The sequence below is a fragment of the Adiantum capillus-veneris genome, chromosome 14 (assembly GCF_014529385.1).
Source record: "Adiantum capillus-veneris isolate H3 chromosome 14, ASM1452938v2, whole genome shotgun sequence".
Classification (NCBI taxonomy): domain Eukaryota; kingdom Viridiplantae; phylum Streptophyta; class Polypodiopsida; order Polypodiales; family Pteridaceae; genus Adiantum; species Adiantum capillus-veneris.
In genome coordinates, this window is record NC_140944.1 from 32193180 (window position 1) to 32212681 (window position 19502).

Sequence of the window (19502 nt, forward strand, 5' to 3'; positions counted from 1 at the left end):
TGGCTTGCTCAGGCAAGTAGCGGCCGCAAGCTTTTGGCAAAACCCCCTCCCCATGGCCTACTGTCAAGCCCAAGCACGCAAAATTTCATGCACCATAGCTTTGCTTCCAAAACGGGAAGAGCTACCCGATTTAGGCAGTCCTCTTGCTATTTTTGGAAAAAGCCTTACAAAGGCCACGGTTCTCACCTAAAGGCCCTATTTTTAGGAGCCAAAAGTGACCACGCCTAGAGAAAGAGTGGAAGAGAGACCTAAACTCTGGTACCAGTGTAAGAACTAGGAGAAACTAGACTGAAGATCCTCCTCCCAACTTCCCTTTATATATGCGGGCTCCTAGCCCCTTACCCTAGACGGATCCCCTGTCCACACTGTCTAGCCCGACCCTTAGCCGTAGTCCATGACCATCCTAGTTCTTAGGGTACATGACCCTTGTCCTAACAATAGACAAATGTTCTTCTCTACATAACGGTTCTGTAGCACAAAGATAATTTTTTATCCTAGCATTTTCTTCCTCAAATATGTTTTGCACCAAGTTTTGTGATCAACAACCATGACCCTCCAACTATGACATGTAACTCTCTCTCTCTCTCTCTCTCTCTCTCTCTCTCTCTCTCAGGTTCTACAAGAAGTAAGAGAAAATTGACTATGCTTGATTCAAAGTTAGATGGGTGCTTCAAAGATGGGTCCTCGATCTACAAACTAAATGATCGGTGATATCTACATTAAGGAGTAAGGTTTAAGCATAATGATTAAGTTGTAACCCTTTGTTCAATTTAATTATCCCCTTATTATCCCTCTGTCATATAGAGAGCCCTATGGGACACAATTTGCTTCTTCGCAAAGGTCATTGAATCCCAATCTAAGCCAGAAACTACGCTCCAAAATCTATAAAAGCATGTACAACAAAGAAAAGTGTATTGGTTTCACTAGTAAGTTAAGGAGTAGGGTTTAAGCATAATGATTAAGTTGTAACCTTTTTTTAAATTTAATTATCCCCTTATTAGCCCTCTGTCATATAGAGAGCCCTATGCGACACAACTTGCTTCTTCGCAAAGGTCATTGAATCCCAATCTAAGCCACTGTTGTTGCCTATCGATTGGTTCTAACTTCTACTCATCTGCTCATGTTCTAGAACAAAAGCCAAGGTGACAATAATCACAACCGACCAAGGAACGAACTGTGCTCCAAAATCTATAAAAACATGTACAACAAAGAAAAGTGCATTGGTTTCATTGCTCAAACAGTTGTAGAGAAAGCCGTAAAATTGGACCATTTTAGAGACAGCTATAGAAGTAATCAATCATCAATATATATGTTTGATAAATACACATGTAATTCTTTTTCAAAAATTTGCTAATGCACTTTGTACTTGTTTACTTCAGTGTTAGATGCTTGATGTCAATCTGCGTTATGTCTTGTTATGTTCTATGCAATGCCCACCAAGCAAGACTAGCTCTTGAGCACTGCCAATACAATTTAAATTATTGAAGACCCCATGTAAAATTTATACTCTTGAAGACCCCGTGTTACTTAGGCATGAGGCTGCCGGCCCTTCGGGCCCTCGTGATCGAGGATCGAGGAAGATTGATAAGGTAAAGGGACCAATTGAAAGCCACTTAAAACATGAGGACCAATAGAGAGACAATCAATTTTAATGATCTAAAAGAATTATTTGATAGGATTGACAGTTTTCAATGAAATTGAAATGAAAAGATAGGTCATATCAAGCTCTTGCCATTCCCAATCATAATTCCCATATATTTTGGTAGTATTTTTCATTCACTTTTAAGGTGGCCTTGTTTTGCACCCCGGTCCGTTATTGGCCCCTTTACCCTATGCCTGGGTCTTGGGATACAATTGAAACTCGGGAAGTGGGTGGCCTGGTGGGTAGAGTGCCTTCCAACAAGGCACCATCCTCTCATCACAACTCACCCTCTCCAAGCTGCCTAATAATGGCAATGCCAAACCCCCCACCTCCCACGCTGCTGGAAGGCTCTTCATCTTATCCACTGCACCCATCCACAATGTCCTCAGCCCACTCAACTGTCCCAAGCTCTCCGGAAGATGCTGCAACCTTATGCATCCCTCCAAACTCAGACGCTCCAAGCCACGCAGATTTCCAAAGGTCTTGGGTAGCTTCTCCAAACCGCAATCTGCCAAACACAAAACACAGATCCTTTAGACTCCCCAGCTGTCCATTGTTTATTTCGGGGAAATTGTTCAAGTCGAGACACCCACCACGCAAATATAGCTCTTTGAGATTGCTAAGCCGCAAAAAACTTTGAGGCAGCTTCCTCAAACTGTGGCAATACGCCAACTCAAGTGTGTGTAGGTTGCTCAAGTTGCCCAGGCTCTGCGGCAGCTTCTCTACACCACCACAATCCAAAAGGCGTAGGTAGGTGAGTGCATTCCAATTTTCTCCTAGGTTCTCCAGAATTGGCCCAACATGTAGGCAAAACGAGATATCCAAAACTTTTAGATGTCGTGACATGCAAAGTGAAGCCAGTATATTTTTGTCGTCGGAACCGTAATCTCTTAGCTTCTCTAGTTTAGGCAGATTAAAACCGGATAAGCTATTTTCACCTTCAATCTGCAGACTCTGTAGCTCAACAACATCTCCAACATCTGTACTACGAGCATTATTTATGTGTCCCTTTATGAACATCACCTTCAACTTACACATGCTACCTAGAAAAGGTGGCAGGTGATTCCTCTGCCGAACCCTTTCTTGAAAATGTAAGAGAAGGGCCCTCGCATGAGGGAAAGCCAAACCAGTTGGCCAGCAGTCCTCCTCCTTCATGGCACCTGATCATGTGAGTAAAACATTAAATCTCGACCAGAAATCGAAAAGAAATGCGTCTCACAAAGACACTCATTATTTCTAACTACCCAGCTAATGTTGCACACCTATGTGAATGGATATAACTTCAGCCATAGCAGCTTCCTCAGACTGCCACTCACTGGGAACATTCTCCCCTTGTCGTGGCATCAGTAGCCTCTTACAATGCGAATATGGTGGGTGATTCTTTTGAATTGCCCCCAACTGGAGTGCAAGGTCTCTCATCACATCATGCTGAGAAATATATAAGTCACGAGCACTGTTGCATTCAACCGCTCGCCAAATGTCAACACTACATCACAAGCATCATCATACAACCTGTAGCTGAGTTTCAGTGCAGCTATAATTACTTAAAAAGTACAAGCTCCATATACTTTGGAAGTTGGAACAAACCCACTGAAAAGACTTCACTACCACATCATGAGTCACATTTCATAACACTCACCTTGTAGTCGTCTTGGAAAAATCGATCAGGCCTCGATTGCCAAGCTCTACCAATGCTAACACTGCCTCCACCCATTCCATTCCTCTCACATACACCCATGTGTCCAGCAAGAAATCTGGTGCCCAATGCGAATCTTCAGGGTGTGCACCCAAGTCGAGAAAACATTCTCGCAGCATGGGGTCCAAGGCATCAATGCTTGTTTGAAGTCGTCCCAGCAAGGCATCTTTCTGATACTCTCCCAGTGGCTTCGCATCTCGAAGTTTGTCCCTTGCGACACGCCAATATGCTGCGGGAGATTCACCACAAGTAGTTAAAAGGGATGCACCAATGACTCTGAGAGCCAATGGAAGCCCTTTGCACTCCAAAATCACCTGTAGTACGTGTACATTCATGATCTACTCAGACCATTTGGTCCGGACACAAAAACTTTGAAATGGCAACAAATTATCTAAAAAACTAGATACATAGAAGGCACATCATTTCAGATTGCAACATGTAGAGGGCTATATAATTGGACTAGTGGTATACCTCCTTTACCACTTGTGGCTCCTCTACCCATGCAGGAATGGAGTGCTGCCCAAAAGCCCAATTGCAAAAGAGGCTCTCGGCGTCCATCTCATTCAGCAAATCCAATCTATACGTGTGGCTATTCTGAGTCTGTAAAGCAGGAGCGTGTCTTGTAGTAATCATCATCTTGAGCCCTTCCACCTCAAATGAGAGATTTTCGAGGTGTGCTTTGGACCACACATCGTCCAACACTAGTAACCGTCGCTTGGATGGCATTATACTTCGAAGCTTGCCATTCACCTGTCTGTATGCATCCTCCATGGTCTGAAACTGGGGCACTGGTCTGCCTACAACTTCCTTCCAGATGGTGCAGAGAAGGCTCCTCATGTCAGGGGATTGTGAAACAGTAACGAAGTGGATTCGATCTTCAAAAAAACCTGTATTATTATCAGATAAGGAATCAGTAATTGCACATCTGCGCGTCTAGCAGATTTCAAGAAGAGTTTCATAAGAAGACTAATTAGACAAATCGGTGCTATTATTCCCCCATTGGGCATTGAAATTTATGAATCAAATTTGTAGAATTACATCGCACTTCCAGATCTTTGCAAATGGATAGCACCAGCGTTGTTTTCCCGATGCCACCCATGCCAGCGACTATGGTAATGACCTTGTCATTGCTGTCCGACAGCAGCAGTGACTTTACATGCTTGATCTGAGCGTCGATGCCGACCAAGATCTGATCTTGATTAGTCAGCTCATCCAGTCGATGCCCCTGCTGGTCCTCATCAGCTAATTTACCAGCCGCACCTAACTGCCTCGCCCACTCCGTGATCGGTATTGAGTTGCCACCCTTAAGAGAGTCCATCACCTCTGCATGATCCTTGTCCCACTGTTCGCGCACATCCTGGAGGCCATTGTTTATCTGCTGCAATTGTAATGTGTTGAGAGCTGGCAATTGTTGTAGGTGCAGCAGGATGTCCTCCTGCAGCTTCAGGATTCGTCTGCTGTAGCGAATTTGGGAAACGGCGTTCGCCCAGCCGAATCTGAGTTGAAGGCAAGACTCCAACAGCAATTTGCCCTCCCCAAGCTTCTGAGAAAAGCTAAGAAGATAGCGCTGCTCCCACTCAGAGACAGGCGCTTGCAGATTGAAACAGATCTGCTGGAAAATGGGAAGGTGCATGTTGAGAACCTGCTGCAGTGCTTGGCAGTAGTTGTGGCACCAGGCTACCTGCAAAACAGCGTTTTTGACAGCAGCGTAAAGCTCGTTGAATGCAGTGCCCACAGTGGCTCCAATTACGAAGGCCGCTTCCGCCATAGCCAGCTACAGCTACTGTAGTTACTGTTCGGAATTTCCTTTACAAAGCCTTTTCTAGCCAATCCTTGAGCGGAAACTTTGCAAACTAATAAGCAAGCAAACATGGAATTGCTCGCTCGCTCTCAACAATTTGCACTCTCACCGCTTGTTGTTCTCTCACGCCATCTTTGCAGAGATGCGATGCATGCGCACAAGGTCTTCAAAAGCATGGATGGCTTGCGAAATCAGAGACTCGGATTAGTATTGACAATACATTTACCTTACCACTAAGCTATTGAAACAACTGCAAGAGTCAAGAAAGCGATAAAATCATTAGGTTGAGTTACTTTTGGAATCAATGTTCGAGAAAGTATTGCTTCACCTTAGTCTTGAGCCAGTTGAGGATCGAGATTACCCAGTTGCAAACCATGGTAAAAACCGATGAAATATGTGAGAAAGTAGTTCAAAAATCCTACAAAACTACTAGTATTTCCAGTTTGCTTTTAAGCGAGGAGGAAACTCGGTTGGCGGCGGCGGTCGCTTAATAAAAGAGACTTTCTCAAATAGAATCAAGTTAACAATACAAGAAAAGTCCAGCCATGTGAGACTGTGAAATGAAAGGTGAAATAACAAAGTGAGGAGTCACGATGGCCTGCTGAAGATAAGGGGGAGGGGGAAGATTTATCGAAAGTAGGTTTCAATCAGTTGTGAAATTGTATTGTTTTGATATAGAATGTATTGTCTATATACACACATAATTAGGTCCCTATCACACTAGGCCGTGTGTCCATCATGAGTTGGATGACTATGATCAACATGCCCTTGCATGAGAAGAGTTTGGATTACAATAGCTAGCACAAATGTTGTCACACTGAGCGCGTGTGAGAAATTAGAAAAGTTGCTACGCGTCCAATCAAACGGCAGGATTAGTGTTGGGGTTGAAGTTGGGCAGGCATGGGAAGCCGATACAGTTTTGGAAAAAGTGTGTCGCTAAGCTAGACGGCCAACTAAGTTGGGGAAACATGGACAGCATCCCAGTGTGACAGGTGACTCCATCGACACATCCGTTGATTGGTTGGGAAGAGAATAAACGTTGTCTGCATGTCCCAATGTGACACGGGCGTTAGAAACTAGCGGTTCCAAACTAGCCTATCGATTGGTAAGGCCCCCGCCATTGCCTTTGACAACGGATTATGGATATGAGAAATGCACTTTCCCTTTGTCCCCAGCCCCCCCCCCCCCACACACACAAATGCACACACATCTACATAGAGGTGAAATGGTCAACAAATAGTGAGGTTAAAGTTTGTGTAAATGTGAAAAAAAAAGGGGAGTTTTTTTATGGCCTTCAAAATGAAAACAAGGTGAAAGTTCACTATGGCCTACATAAGGTTAAGCCTATACACCATCAACATCCACCTGTGACACGACAATGATCAAACAAATTAGTTAGAGGCATAAATGCCCTAACCTTAGGGGGAGGGCTAATGATAAGGGTTTAGCCGCACCGCCCTCTAGCCCAGCCGAAGAAAACTGAAGAATTGGTCGGCTTTCGAACCACGGCCGCAAGAACCAACCCCAATCGGAGAGGAGCATGATTTTAAAAAACACGTTTTTTTTTACATTAACCACCCCTCTTTCTATGCTTGCCCACGGCGAGCCGCCCCTCAGTTTGGCCACACCCCTCCATTATCACCAGAGGACAGCTCCTCTCTCTCCTGCTTGGCTCCGCCAAACCCACCATCTCTCTATCTCTTACCTTGCTTCTGTGTCACCTAGCCCAATGGGCGAATAAAACAAGCCTACACCCTCTTTCTTCCACTGGCAGGCCACCATGCTTGGACAAAATTCTCCCTCTCTCTCTCTCTCTCTCTCTCTCTCTCTCTCTCTCTCTCTCTCGTTCTAACTCTCTCTGTCCCTCTGTCGGCCAGGCAGCCCGAAGGCACCTACAATGGCTCTCTCTCTGTCTCTCTCTCATAACACACACCCCCTGGCCCGTGACTCCCCATCCCCTTGACTTCCCCTCCCCCCTTCTCATCCCTGTCGACGACAGGCAACCCGAGGCCGCTCTCTCTCTCTCTCTCTTTCTCTCCCGTGCTCTCTCCCCTCGTCAACGCCATAGGCATGCATTACAGAGGTCTCTCTCTCTCTCTTATTCACACCCACACACACACACATACACTCACCCCACACTACCCCCTTACACCCTCGCACACTCCCTCTATGTCTCTCACTCACCATCACCACTCTCTCTCTCTCTCTCTCTCCCTTGTCAGCCCAAAGGCGCAGCGCACAGTAGCTCTCTCTCTCTCTCCCATAATACACACACCCCCTACCTACCACACACACACACACACACACTCCCCGTCCCTCTCCCCACCCCTTACCCCTCGCACTATCACGCCAGCAGCCTGCGTAGTATATATATATATATATATATATATATATATATATATATATATATATATATATATATATATATATATATATATATATATATATATATATATATATATATATATATTATATATATATATATATATATATATATATATATATATATATATATATATATATATATATATATATATATATATATGTATGTATGTATGTATGTATATATGTGTGTGTGTGTGTGTGTGTAATCAAATTACTCCCTCTCTCTCATTCCCACACACACACGCACTCCGAATACACACACACACACACACTTACACACCCACACAACCTATATACATGAGCACACCCACTCACAAGCATCCCGACACTCACACATTACGCACACACGCCTACACGCACGCATATAAACACACAGCACAAGCATGCCATACGCACAACAAGAAGTAAAAAAACAAGGAAATTTGACATCAATGCCATCGACAAAGGAAGAAGAAACTCCAAAAGCACGAGGAAACGACGCCGAATCAAGAAGTGACACCGAAGGCACGCACCGGCCAGCACCGAAAGAAAGTGACACATAGCATCTCGGCATCACGTAACAAAATACCAATTTTGGCAGCATTAAACCTCACACCAGCCGCCCGAACCATCAACAAAGCCCTTGTAAATGCACCGAACTCCACTCTTCCCTAATAACCTAGCCAGAGGCTAGTGGATTGTAAAATATCCACTTTTACCTCCTCTCTATCTATCTCTACCTTCTCTTCCTCTCTATCTCTCTTACTAGAGAGGTATCTAGACTCTCTACATCGACCAGTGGATATTTGCAAGGACCATTAGGTAAGGACCACCTCACAAGCCTATATAAAGAGGCCTCCACTAAGCACAAAGGGAACACAAGCGAAGGAAGAACACACTAGCTCCATACACTCTACATTTCACGCACCACTAAGCACATAATGCACCTCCCAAGCTAGGGAGCTCATGGCATCACGTTTTGTTGCAAGCATGGGCATTTTAGCATTGGCAACGTCACCATCATCCCAATCTCCACCACACCATGGTTGAGTTACTTGTGGGGTGATAGTGAGTGCCCATGTATATAACGCACTCACTATCACCCCACAAGGCAACTTGAGCACGTTAGGATTGAATGCACCGACACCATGCTACCCCGGGCCACTCTCGATGCTGGTGATTGACGTCGTCGGTGGCTGCATCGTCTTGATGTTTCCCTAAACTAACCTCCCACTAACGTGCTAACCTCTCGCTAACTTCAAAGTTTTCCATGCACCATATAATGCTCGCATTCCATCATGCATCGCAAGTGCCAAGAGCAAGGTTGTGAGGCAAGCTTTTCCATGCATAGGAACCCCGCCATATATTTTTTCCCTTTTACCAAAATATTTCCCATTATATAAGTTACTTTTGATTTTTTCTTCCTTTTTCACAAACGTTTTAGCCTTTATTAAATAAATAAGACTTATGCTAATCAATCACGATGTAGCATAAATAAGTAAGCTTTCTTTGTTGATCTCTCTTTTGACCTTAAATATTAAATATATATAAATTACATTATATATTTTAGTATTTTCTAATATATTTTTCATGTATGTATATTATTCCACCCTACCAAATATTTTATTCACTAGTTTTCATTTTCAAACCTCAACCCCACTTTCAAATTTCAATAATACCTCTATCTAGATGATTGCCAATCTTTTCAAAACTCTAGGTCATGTTTTCATACACATGAAGGAGCTTACACTTGAAGGCAAGAGAGAAGTCCACTCAAAGGGGACCACCAAAAGACTTTTGCAGCCACAAATAATACATTATTTGGCTGAATTTTTTAAGTAAAGAAGAACCCCGAATCTGAAGGAGCGTTCAACGTGAAAGATGTAGCTCGTGATCTCAACTTTTAGCTCAAATTTTTTCAGAATTTTTGGAGTTATGAACGCGGAGCTATGATTTTTGTAGTGGACCCTAGTTTTCTCATGTAATGGTGACACAGGCCATCCCTAGTTTTCTTCCCTCTAGAATGGCTATGGTTCTACAAGTCTTCAAGCATGATTACAAGAGACAAGGCTCTTTTAATGAGGTCTTGGCAAGTGTAGAGTGATTCTATCACCATTTTTGGAGGATCCATCCTCATCAACAAATATCCACCTTCGACAACCTCTCTTATAATTTTCTTACCTCTCTCATCTCTCCCTAATAAGCTTATGTCTAGCCAAAGCTAGACTATTGTAAATATTTCCTATCCTCTACATCCTACCCACATTCTCTCTTCTTCTCTCTCTATTGACTCTGGTATTTTAAATAATGAGGAGACAAGATGGGAGCCACAGTCACATGCACCCTATTTTCCTAGTCACCAGAGTGAGACACTCACTTCAGTTAGAAATATTGCTAAATCCTCTCCTCCTTCCCTATATAAGGAGGCCGTGATAGCTCACCAGGACACAAAAACACACACAACATCACCAAATAATACACTATGCATTGTGTGTGCCTAGTGCACACACACACACCCACACCATCACCATCACCGCAATCACCATGCTCGTCTTGAGCATGACCTCTACCCCCTTGGGCTATGGAAGATGAAGGGCGGCTAAATGAAGGATGATGGCCATAACCCTGGTGCGAGTCTTCGCCATCAACTCCCACCTATCCGCCATGTGCTCTACCACTCTCTCCCTTCTCATTCCCCTACCCTATGCTCCCCATTTCATCGCCTTATTCTCTAAATAAAGCTTGAGGTTTTGTGAGTATGTTTTCCTGCAATGTTTTGCCCATGTGAGGTGTGCGGAATCGCCACCTAGTCTTGTGTTTGGAGTGAGCTTGTGTATGTGTGAAGGGTGTGCGGATTCGCCATCCTTCTGTGGTGCCTAAGTACTAAGCCTCAATACCCCCTCCCTCACTCTCTCTCTCTCTCTCTCTCTCTCTCTCTCTCTCACTTGATCTCATTTCCCTTCCTCTTCATCATTACTCCCAAGATTCCATCTCTCTTGGATGAAAACTTTGTTATGGTGGTGTGTTGTTTGCGTCCTAGCCGCTGAAGCTAGGTGGTGCCCCCTGTTTGCTTTACCATGACAGGCTCGAGGTGCGCCATTCGGTCCCCGGTGTTTTAGAGGCCGTCGGGGTTCGGGGTTCGCTTTGCTCCCTTCATTTGGTGCCCCCACTGAGGAACTTTTCATGAAACCCTTCAGTTTACAAGACTGAAACCCCTAAACTATTGTGAATGGATGAATGGCTAGCAAGATTTGCTAATTGGACGACAAAAGAAAAAGAGCTCCAAGCACAACTAGACGAACTCCGCATCTCCATCGAAGCTCGAGTGCCAGGCGTAGCGGTAATCGATTTGCAGTGGGAGAGTCAACCAACACGCCAAACCCAGTGGATATACATAGGCCAAGTGCCAAGAAGAAGAAGGAGAAGGTCGAAACCATGTCCGCAACCTACAACCAACCCACAACAACAAAATGGAAGGAGCTCTACACAATAGAGAATCAACACTATTCTACTTTGAGAATCGGGTAACTCAAGTCACCGAGGTAATTATCACAGTCAGTTTTCACGTCGCACCTGATGCTGCAGCACAGATAACGGAATCATTGGCTCACACTCTCACTAGAGAAACTAGGGATCTACTGAGTTTGTTTCAGGAAAGAACACCACCCTCTCCCACAAGCTTGGACAGTGACTAAGCACCTCTAAGCTTCACATGAATCACTACAACCTACCTCAAAACAGATCACACATACCAACACGTGTACGCTCAATCAAGGTAATACTAGATTTGAAGGCTCACTACCAGCACGTCATTGACACCATGCCAGGTAGGGAGCGGTTTTTGGAGGTTATGGCATCAGATCAACCATTTGTCTTACCTTTGGTACAAGGCAATGTACCGTTTGAAGTTTTAATCTATGTCCTAGTATAAGAGGGTATACACGCCTCCTTGTAAAGAAGAAAAAAAACTTTTGCAAGCTAAGCAGTGCGTCTTTCTAGCTCTCTCTCAGTAATCATGGCAACATTCAAAGGAAAGAAGGGGGAGGATTTGGTAACAGACTTCCTAGATGACTTTGAAGTAGCATGTGTAGTGAGCAACAAAGATACAGATGAATCCCGGCTTAGAATCTTTAAGCATCTCATGAAGCTAGAAGCTAGATCATGGTACAATGCAGTTCCACAAGCAACCAAGGATGAATGGGAACCCTTAAAAACCGCTTTTAAGAGGCGCTTTGGGGGAGGTACCACTTCAGAAAAGTTGTGGGACAAGTTGAGAGAATTGAAGCAAGAGGGTCTTTTAGAATATGCCACCTATGAGTCCAAATTTGTGGATTTGTGGGAAGGGTGGGTTGAGTCACTGGAAAGGGGGGAAGCTGCACCCGATTTCCTAAAAAAAGATCGGTTCATGCATGGCTTATGGCCGCTTCTCAAGGAGAAGGTGAAAGGTAGATTCCCGGCTACGTACGAGTTAGCCGTTGAGATTACTCGCCTTAAGGACAAGAAGCTACGAATGAAAGCCAAAGAAACCGAGTCAATAGAAGTAGGAACATCGCGTCGACCAGCAACTATGACAACCACCATTCCACCACCACCACCGGCTCTTGGGGTAAGAGATGACCAACAAGATATGTTGGCCCATATTACTGACCAACTGCAGAGTTTGTCTGTCCACTTAATACAGCAAGGGAGGAGTCAAGAAAGAGATCAAGACCCTGAAAGAGCACGATGACAAAACAGAGAGTATCACTGCTACAACTGCGGAGAAGACGGTCATGGTATGTACTACTGTCCCAAACCACGACAATACTATAATAGAGGAGGTAGGAGGAACCAATTGTCACCCCCTAGAGAAAGAACATCCCCACCCCGAGCACCAGCCCCACCAACACAAATTCCACGTCCGTCACAATCACCACTTACAATCATCCTACGCCCACCATCAATTGGTACCCGCACACCAAGTATCATTGGTCTTGCAGAAGAGGTCAAGATGAAGGTAACCGAAGAAGGATCAAGCGAGAAGTTTATTCAAAGAACTGAAGCAATGGAACAAGAGGTTAAAGAATCAAAAGATGCTACCCAGGTGGGGGAGGTAAGTCAAGAAAATTGTGTTACAAATGTGAGTACATCTTTAACCTTGAATGAAATAGGCACCAAAGCGATCAATTGACAGCATTGGGCAGTAAGGGTAAGAAGGTGTAAAGTGTTGATTAGGCCTCGTCAGAGTAAGAGGAATGCAAAGGGCATGAAAGATACAAGAGAAGAGAAAGACCAACCTGCTAGCAAGGGTTTGCAGAAGGTGGACAACATATCAAGCAAAGGGGAGGGCTTTGAAAACGGAAGCCTGTGCACCAGCATGGACCCAGGACAGTGTAGCAAGCTAAAGGAATCTTGCATCAAGGCAGTTTCACTTGAGGACCATAACGAAGAGGTAAGTATGACTGAAGGTTTGGAGTTGGATATTGCTCCAGAGGCTTGGCAGCCGAGCAAGACTTTGTTGTGTAGTGTTATAGACTTAGAGATGGGTAATGCCTCTAGTCTACTGAAGGGTGTTATAAACTTGGAGATGGGTAATGCCTCCAATATATGTGAGGATGTTCATAGTAAGTTTGATGATCAATATGTTGCCAACCTTTTAAGGATGTTCCAAACTCCTCCACAACACAGCATTGTGTTTGCATGGGATGCATCAGACCTATGGCTATGGCTAGCCGCTATAACATATAGAGAGAATATCAGCATGGAGATAAGAGCAAAGGAGCCATGGATAGACAAAAACCTGATAGAATGCAAGAATGAAAACCTCCTTCGCAATTTGGTACAATTTTTTACAAATAGTGCATCCTCTCTTTGGAGAAAGGTAAGTGGATTACGCTTGTATTTAAGCAGCAAGGTAGGTGGCTTGCTATTAGCATCAGTAAAGGAAGATGACATGTTTCAGCACACCCAAAAGAAGCATGATATGCTGGCAGTTTTTTCCAATCATGGCAGTAAGCAGGATTCTGAAAACAACTGGAGCTCACCACACCAACAAGGCGGCCATATATGGTGGATTCTTGGCACACTCTTGGGAATCATAATTTTCAGTTCTGTCTTTGCAGGAGCCAAGATGCTCATTTTCCCTCTCGCTACTGGTGGTTACAAATTTGGTCCGATTTGGCATGCAAATTTTATTGTTCGGACACTGCACACAATGATCCTATTTTTCACTTGGGATCCAGGAGGACATTGGCACAAAGTTCTGGAAGCCATGGGCTTCCCCTTTAATCAACCGGCACTATTCGAAGGAACAAGCTATCACCCGGACCTGTTACAGATTCATGAATATCCCAGAAATCTCACCAATGGCCAAATGGAATGGCTAGTTCAGAAGGCAACTCGATATCGGATCCTACAGCTAAGCGGAAGAAGAAACAGAGCTAGAGACATGAATGCCTCTAGCCTTAGGGGGAGGGCTAATGAGGCAAGCTTTTCTATGCATGGGAACCCCCCCATATATTTTTGCCCTTTTACCAAAATATTTCCCATTATAGAAGTTACTTTTGATTTTTTCTTCCTTTTTCACAAACGTTTTAGCCTTTATTAAATAAATAAGACTTATGCTAATCAATCACGATGTAACATAAATAAGTAAGCTTTCTTTGTTGATCTCTCTTTTGACCTTAAATATTAAATATATATAAATTACATTATATATTTTAGTATTTTCTAATATATTTTTCATGTATGTATATTATTCCACCCTACCAAATATTTTATTCACTAGTTTTCATTTTCAAACCTCAACCCCACTTTCAAATTTCAATAATACCTCCATCTAGATGATTGCCAATCTTTTCAAAACTCTAGGTCATGTTTTCATACACATGAAGGAGCTTACTCTTGAAGGCAAGAGAGAAGTCCACTCAAAGCGGACCACCAAAAGACTTTTGCAGCCACAAATAATACATTATTTGGCTGAATTTTTTAAGTAAAGAAGAACCCCGAATCTGAAGGAGCGTTCAACATGAAAGATGTAGCTCGTGATCTCAACTTTTAGCTCAAATTTTTTCAGAATTTTTGGAGTTATGAATGCGGAGCTATGATTTTTGTAGTGGACCCCAGTTTTCTCATGTAATGGTGACACAGGCCATCCCTAGTTTTCTTCCCTTTAGAATGGCTATGGTTCTACAAGTCTTCAAGCATGATTACAAGAGACAAGACTCTTTTAATGAGGTCTTGGCAAGTGTAGAGTGATTCTATCACCATTTTTGGAGGATCCATCCTCATCAACAAATATCCACCTTCAACAACCTCTCTTATAATTTTCTTACCTCTCTCTTCTCTCCCTAATAAGCTTATGTCTAGCCAAAGCTAGACTATTGTAAATATTTCCTATCCTCTACATCCTACCCATTCTCTCTTCTTCTCTCTCTATTGACTCTGGTATTTTAAATAATGAGGAGACAAGATGGGAGCCACAGTCACATGCACCCCATTTTCCTAGTCACCAGAGTGGGACACTCACTTCAGTTAGAAATATTGCTAAATCCTCTCCTCCTTCCCTATATAAGGAGGCCATGAGAGCTCACCAGGACACAAAAACACACACAACATCACCAAAGAATACACTATGCATTGTGTGTGCATAGTGCACACACACACACCCACACCATCACCATCACCGCAATCACCATGCTCGTCTTGAGCATGACCTCTACACCCTTGGGCTATGGAAGATGAAGGGCAACTAAATGAAGGATGATGGCCATAACCCTCGTGCGAGTCGTCGCCATCAACTCCCACCTATCCTCCATGTGCTCTACCACTCTCTCCCTTCTCATTCCCCTACCATATGCTCCCCATTTCATCGCCTTATTCTCTAAATAAAGCTTGAGGTTTTGTGAGTATGTTTTCCTGCAATGTTTTTCCCACGTGAGGTGTGCGGAATCGCCACCTAGTCTTGTGTTTGGAGTGAGCTTGTGTATGTGTGAAGGGTGTGCGGATTCGCCATCCTTCTGTGGTGCCTAAGTACTAAGCCACAATACCCCCTCCCTCTCTCTCTCTCTCTCTCTCTCTCTCTCTCTCTCTCTCTCTCACACACACACACACACACACACACACACACTTGATCTCATTTCCCTTCCTCTTCATCATTACTCCCAAGATTCCATCTCTCTTGGATGAAAACTTTGTTATGGTGGTGTGTTGTTTGCGTCCTAGCCGCTGAAGCTAGGTGGTGCCCCCTGTTTGCTTTACCATGACAGGTTCGAGGCGCGCCATTCGGTCCCCGGTGTTTTAGAGGCCGTTGGGGTTCGGGGTTCGCTTTGCTCCCTTCATTTGGTAACAGTCAAGACCACCATTTGCAAGTATCATCGTCATCAATAAAGTGTGCAATGTTGTCTTGATCTTTGAGTCCATTCTCTTTTCTCCTTAGCTTTGTTCTCCCCACATTTGCGGGATGTTTCATCTCTTGTATATCACTCTACTTGTGCTTCATCACGTGCACCCTAACCAGTCAGTCAATATGCTCCATTCCGACCTTGTCACATAGCTCTCTCGTACACACACTCCTGATTGTTGACTAGGCAATTTTTTATATCCGAACATTTGCGACATCATCATTTCATGATGTTGGTTACCTAGATGGCATCTCACTTTTGCTACCCTACGTCATCTATGACTACATCCTAGCTGCACTTATGCTAGGTGGTGCCCCTCTATAGTTATAGGATAACTCCTACCTTGAGATGATGCTTGGGGATGTTCAGGCTATGTGTGGTGTAGAGGCCACCCCATATGGCATGTCATTTCCGGCCATCAGTATTACATGTTCATTGCACCTTGGTACCATTTATATATTGAAAAGATATGAATCAAGCTGATCATTGTCAACTCCAAGAGGTGATTCTCCATGAATCAATCAAGATAAATGGTCTACCCTCTAGTGTGTGTTCCCCTTTTTGGCTACTACGGTAAAATCGAACTCTACCAATATAATAAACCATCAAACAATTCTTTGAGTATTGCATGGTTTGTTCACTAAATACAATAGTGCTTTGTGATCCACAAAAAAAACAAATTTGTTTGCAAGAAGGTAATGTCTAAACTTTTGACCGCATAGATCATTCCCAATCCCTATCTTTATGTGGTTGTATACTTTTTCTCCACACTATTGAGTTGTCTACTACAGTAACATATGGGAAATTCCATATTGTTCTCTCCAGGTTGTGCTCAGATGCATTCGATTGCATATGCCGATGCATCTACATAGACATGAAAGATCTTGTCCCAATCAAGAGCTTTCAAAATTGGAGGAGAAATCCATCTCTACTTCAATTGTTGCTAGAATTCTTTGAGTCACATTCCTTAGTCCATTCAAACTTTGTGATGAGAGCGTTGAGAGGTCTTGCATACATGTAAATGAATCTTCAATGATAGCCACAATGGCCCATAAAGGCATGTACCTCTCTATCTTTGGTGGAACTTGGAAAAGAAATAATGAATTGTATCTTCTGAAGATCTGTGAAATTGCCTTTTTTAGACACAATAAGGCCCAAACTCTTCCCTTGTCTTACCATGAAGCCACAATTTTTTGAACTCAAGCAGATATGATAAGTTCTACACTTCTCAAAGATCTTTTTCAAGTGTTCAACATGATCATTTCTCAGTAGAGAATGAATGCACAAGTCATCCATATAAATTTATAAGAATTATCTCAGATATTCCTTGAATATATGACTCATTATCCTGTGGAATATAGCAAGTGCATTGGTCAAGCTAAATGGCATCACCTTATAAGGGAATATGCCCCATTCTATTGCAAAGTCCATTTTGTACCGATCCTTTGGCTTTATTGTGAGCTGATTATATGCCTATAAAACTCTCAATCATAGGATCTGTTATGGGTAAGGGATATTTGAGGCTCTTGTTGTGGTAGCATTTACCTGATTGAGATTTACACACACTCACAACTTGCCGTTCTTTTTGGACACTACCACAATTGGCAACACCCACCCTGTGAGATCGATCTCGTAGATAAACTCCACCTCCTTAAGCTTATCAATTTATTCTTTGATTTTCTTTGTGAATGTCTCATTGTAAGTATAGGATGTTTTTTGTCTGGCTTAGCATCACTCTTAAGGGGTATCATATGTTGACATATACTCGGATCCACTCCCTTAAGATCTTTATATGACCATATAAACACATCTCTATACTATTTAAGAGTAGCTATTCAAAGTTGTTCTTCCTCTTCAATGAGATTCACTATGTAAGCCGGTTTTGGTTTGTGTCCTAGTTTAGCTAGGTCAATTTTCTTGGTGTTTTTAGGCCCATCATATGAGGTACCCGGTCTCTTAAGTTCCCTCGTTAGTTTTTGAATCCCAATTTGTCTGTCTTGGATGGTGTACTTTTTATAGTGAGGGGGTGCATCAAATTTCATCGTGTCAAACTTCTCTTCACTTTCCATTTTTGTTGTCCAAACTTCTTTCAGAGTCTATTTCAGTTTTTGATATTCGCATTTTTCTTCAGTTTTGGAAATTTTTGTTGATGTTTTTTTGTGTCTTTGGATCTCTTTTTGTTTTGCTTCTTCAAGTTTGTTCGTAGAGACATTGATTTCAATAGATTCCTTGTGATCTTGTCTCGGACATAGTCATCTACTTCCACAAGCATAAGATACTATGTTTTGCTCATTAATCAAGGCATTGATTCTCAAGTTGGTTCGTTGTTTTCTTACTCATTTCTTCTAGTATCTCCTTGGTCTTCTCAATTTTTGATTTAAAATTCATACAAGTCTGCCTCGTTTTGTTTAGTTTTGTCTTTGTTCTTTGAGTTTCTTGATAGCTCACCCTCAGCATCATGCCCTAACTCATCAATCCACAAATTGTGACACTCTTTTTCATCATCCTCACCAATATCCAAAATGAAAACCTCATCCACTACTCACTTACAATCGATTGTTTCATGTGTTTCTATTATCTCAGTTTCCACTTCTAGTTCCACAATAGCGTTCATCATTTGCAAGAGCATTACATCATAACCGTCTTCATCGCATAATATTTTGGATGTTAGCTCATTCACGTAGACATCTAGAGTTACCAGTATTTGCTCCCATTCAAAGGGTTCAAGTAAATCCTTTGGAAATGATTCTCGCATGTATCTTTTATCCTCACATGTTTGCTCTAGGATACATTCTTCTTTTTTTTGCCTTCCACATTCACATGCTCCACACATACAAACATGCACTTGTTTCATTAACCAGGCAGGTAATTGTGTTCCAAATTTTGTAGCTAGATTGAAGTCTTACAATGGGATTCGATTAACATCTCTTTAGCTATGGTCCTTTGTGCTGACCCTTTTTGTTACAACTTTATGCCTCAAGTAAAGGTGGTCATAGCCCCAATCTTGAACCATTTTGAGCTGACGAATGAACCATTGCCCCAAGCTTTTTTCAAAGTCTTTTATGGAAAAAGTATGTTCGTACTCAATTCCACAAGAAGATACAACTATCTGTTCAAGCATACTGCATCTTCATACAATAACTATATATCCCCACGATAAATCTCATGGTCCATGTTGATTTTCGGGATTGGTGTTGACTGCAACATGGCACTCCTATCCTTTCAATGTTTTGTTATTTCCCATAAGCATTATGGCCACGACTCCTCCAGTTTGAGAATTGGCTATATCTCTAGAGACTTTCGCTCATCTGTAGTCTTTGCAATGACCCTTATATCCAATGGAATTTCATTCCCTCATTTAGTTGGTTCACCTTTTTTTTATTTTCGTGTGCTTTCATCCTCTTTGTCAAGTACCAACACCACTGGTTCAGGTATGTTCAATACTTCTGACTACATTAGAGCTTGAGCTATCTCTATGAGCCATTTTTCACATTTCCAATCGTTTCATTTCAACTTCTGGATGAGGATAGGTCAACCATCTTTGTTCTAGTGTTTGGTTGCTTTTCAGTCTAGCCTCGTCGGCTTGCATCATGGCGTCTATGTGCTCGTTCACTTTTT

The 19502-nt window shown here is 42.8% G+C and overlaps 1 protein-coding gene across 3 annotated transcripts; it reads right to left on the reverse strand.

Moving 5' to 3' along the window:
* Positions 1 to 1633: 1633 nt before the first annotated feature.
* On the reverse strand, positions 1634 to 5668 carry LOC147442184 (putative disease resistance protein At5g04720). Of its 3 annotated transcripts, XM_086528451.1 has the most exons (7): positions 5468 to 5667; positions 4377 to 5321; positions 3810 to 4225; positions 3282 to 3652; positions 2905 to 3128; positions 2236 to 2802; positions 1634 to 2150 (listed from the first exon to the last, which is right to left on the reverse strand). In XM_086528451.1, exons 2-7 carry the CDS (start codon positions 5104 to 5106, stop codon positions 1831 to 1833), a joined length of 2628 nt encoding a protein of 875 aa, XP_086384577.1. In that variant the 5' UTR covers positions 5107 to 5321; positions 5468 to 5667; the 3' UTR covers positions 1634 to 1830. The 3 variants fall into 3 exon arrangements, with proteins under 3 accessions (XP_086384577.1, XP_086384578.1, XP_086384576.1); XM_086528452.1 differs by having other exon boundaries at positions 2905 to 3095; positions 4377 to 5668; XM_086528450.1 differs by having other exon boundaries at positions 4377 to 5667.
* Positions 5669 to 19502: the final 13834 nt, after the last annotated feature.

Bases quoted from the DNA above. Each gene is read 5' to 3' on its own strand.
- LOC147442184 (XM_086528451.1), bottom strand. From the start codon at position 5,106: ATGGCGGAAGCGGCCTTCGTAATTGGAGCCACTGTGGGCACTGCATTC. The intron at 3,653-3,809 runs GTATACCACTAG...CACGTACTACAG, and splicing joins AGCCACAAGTGGTAAAGGAG to GTGATTTTGGAGTGCAAAGG. The intron at 3,129-3,281 runs GTGAGTGTTATG...CTTGTGATGTAG, and splicing joins TTTTCCAAGACGACTACAAG to TGTTGACATTTGGCGAGCGG.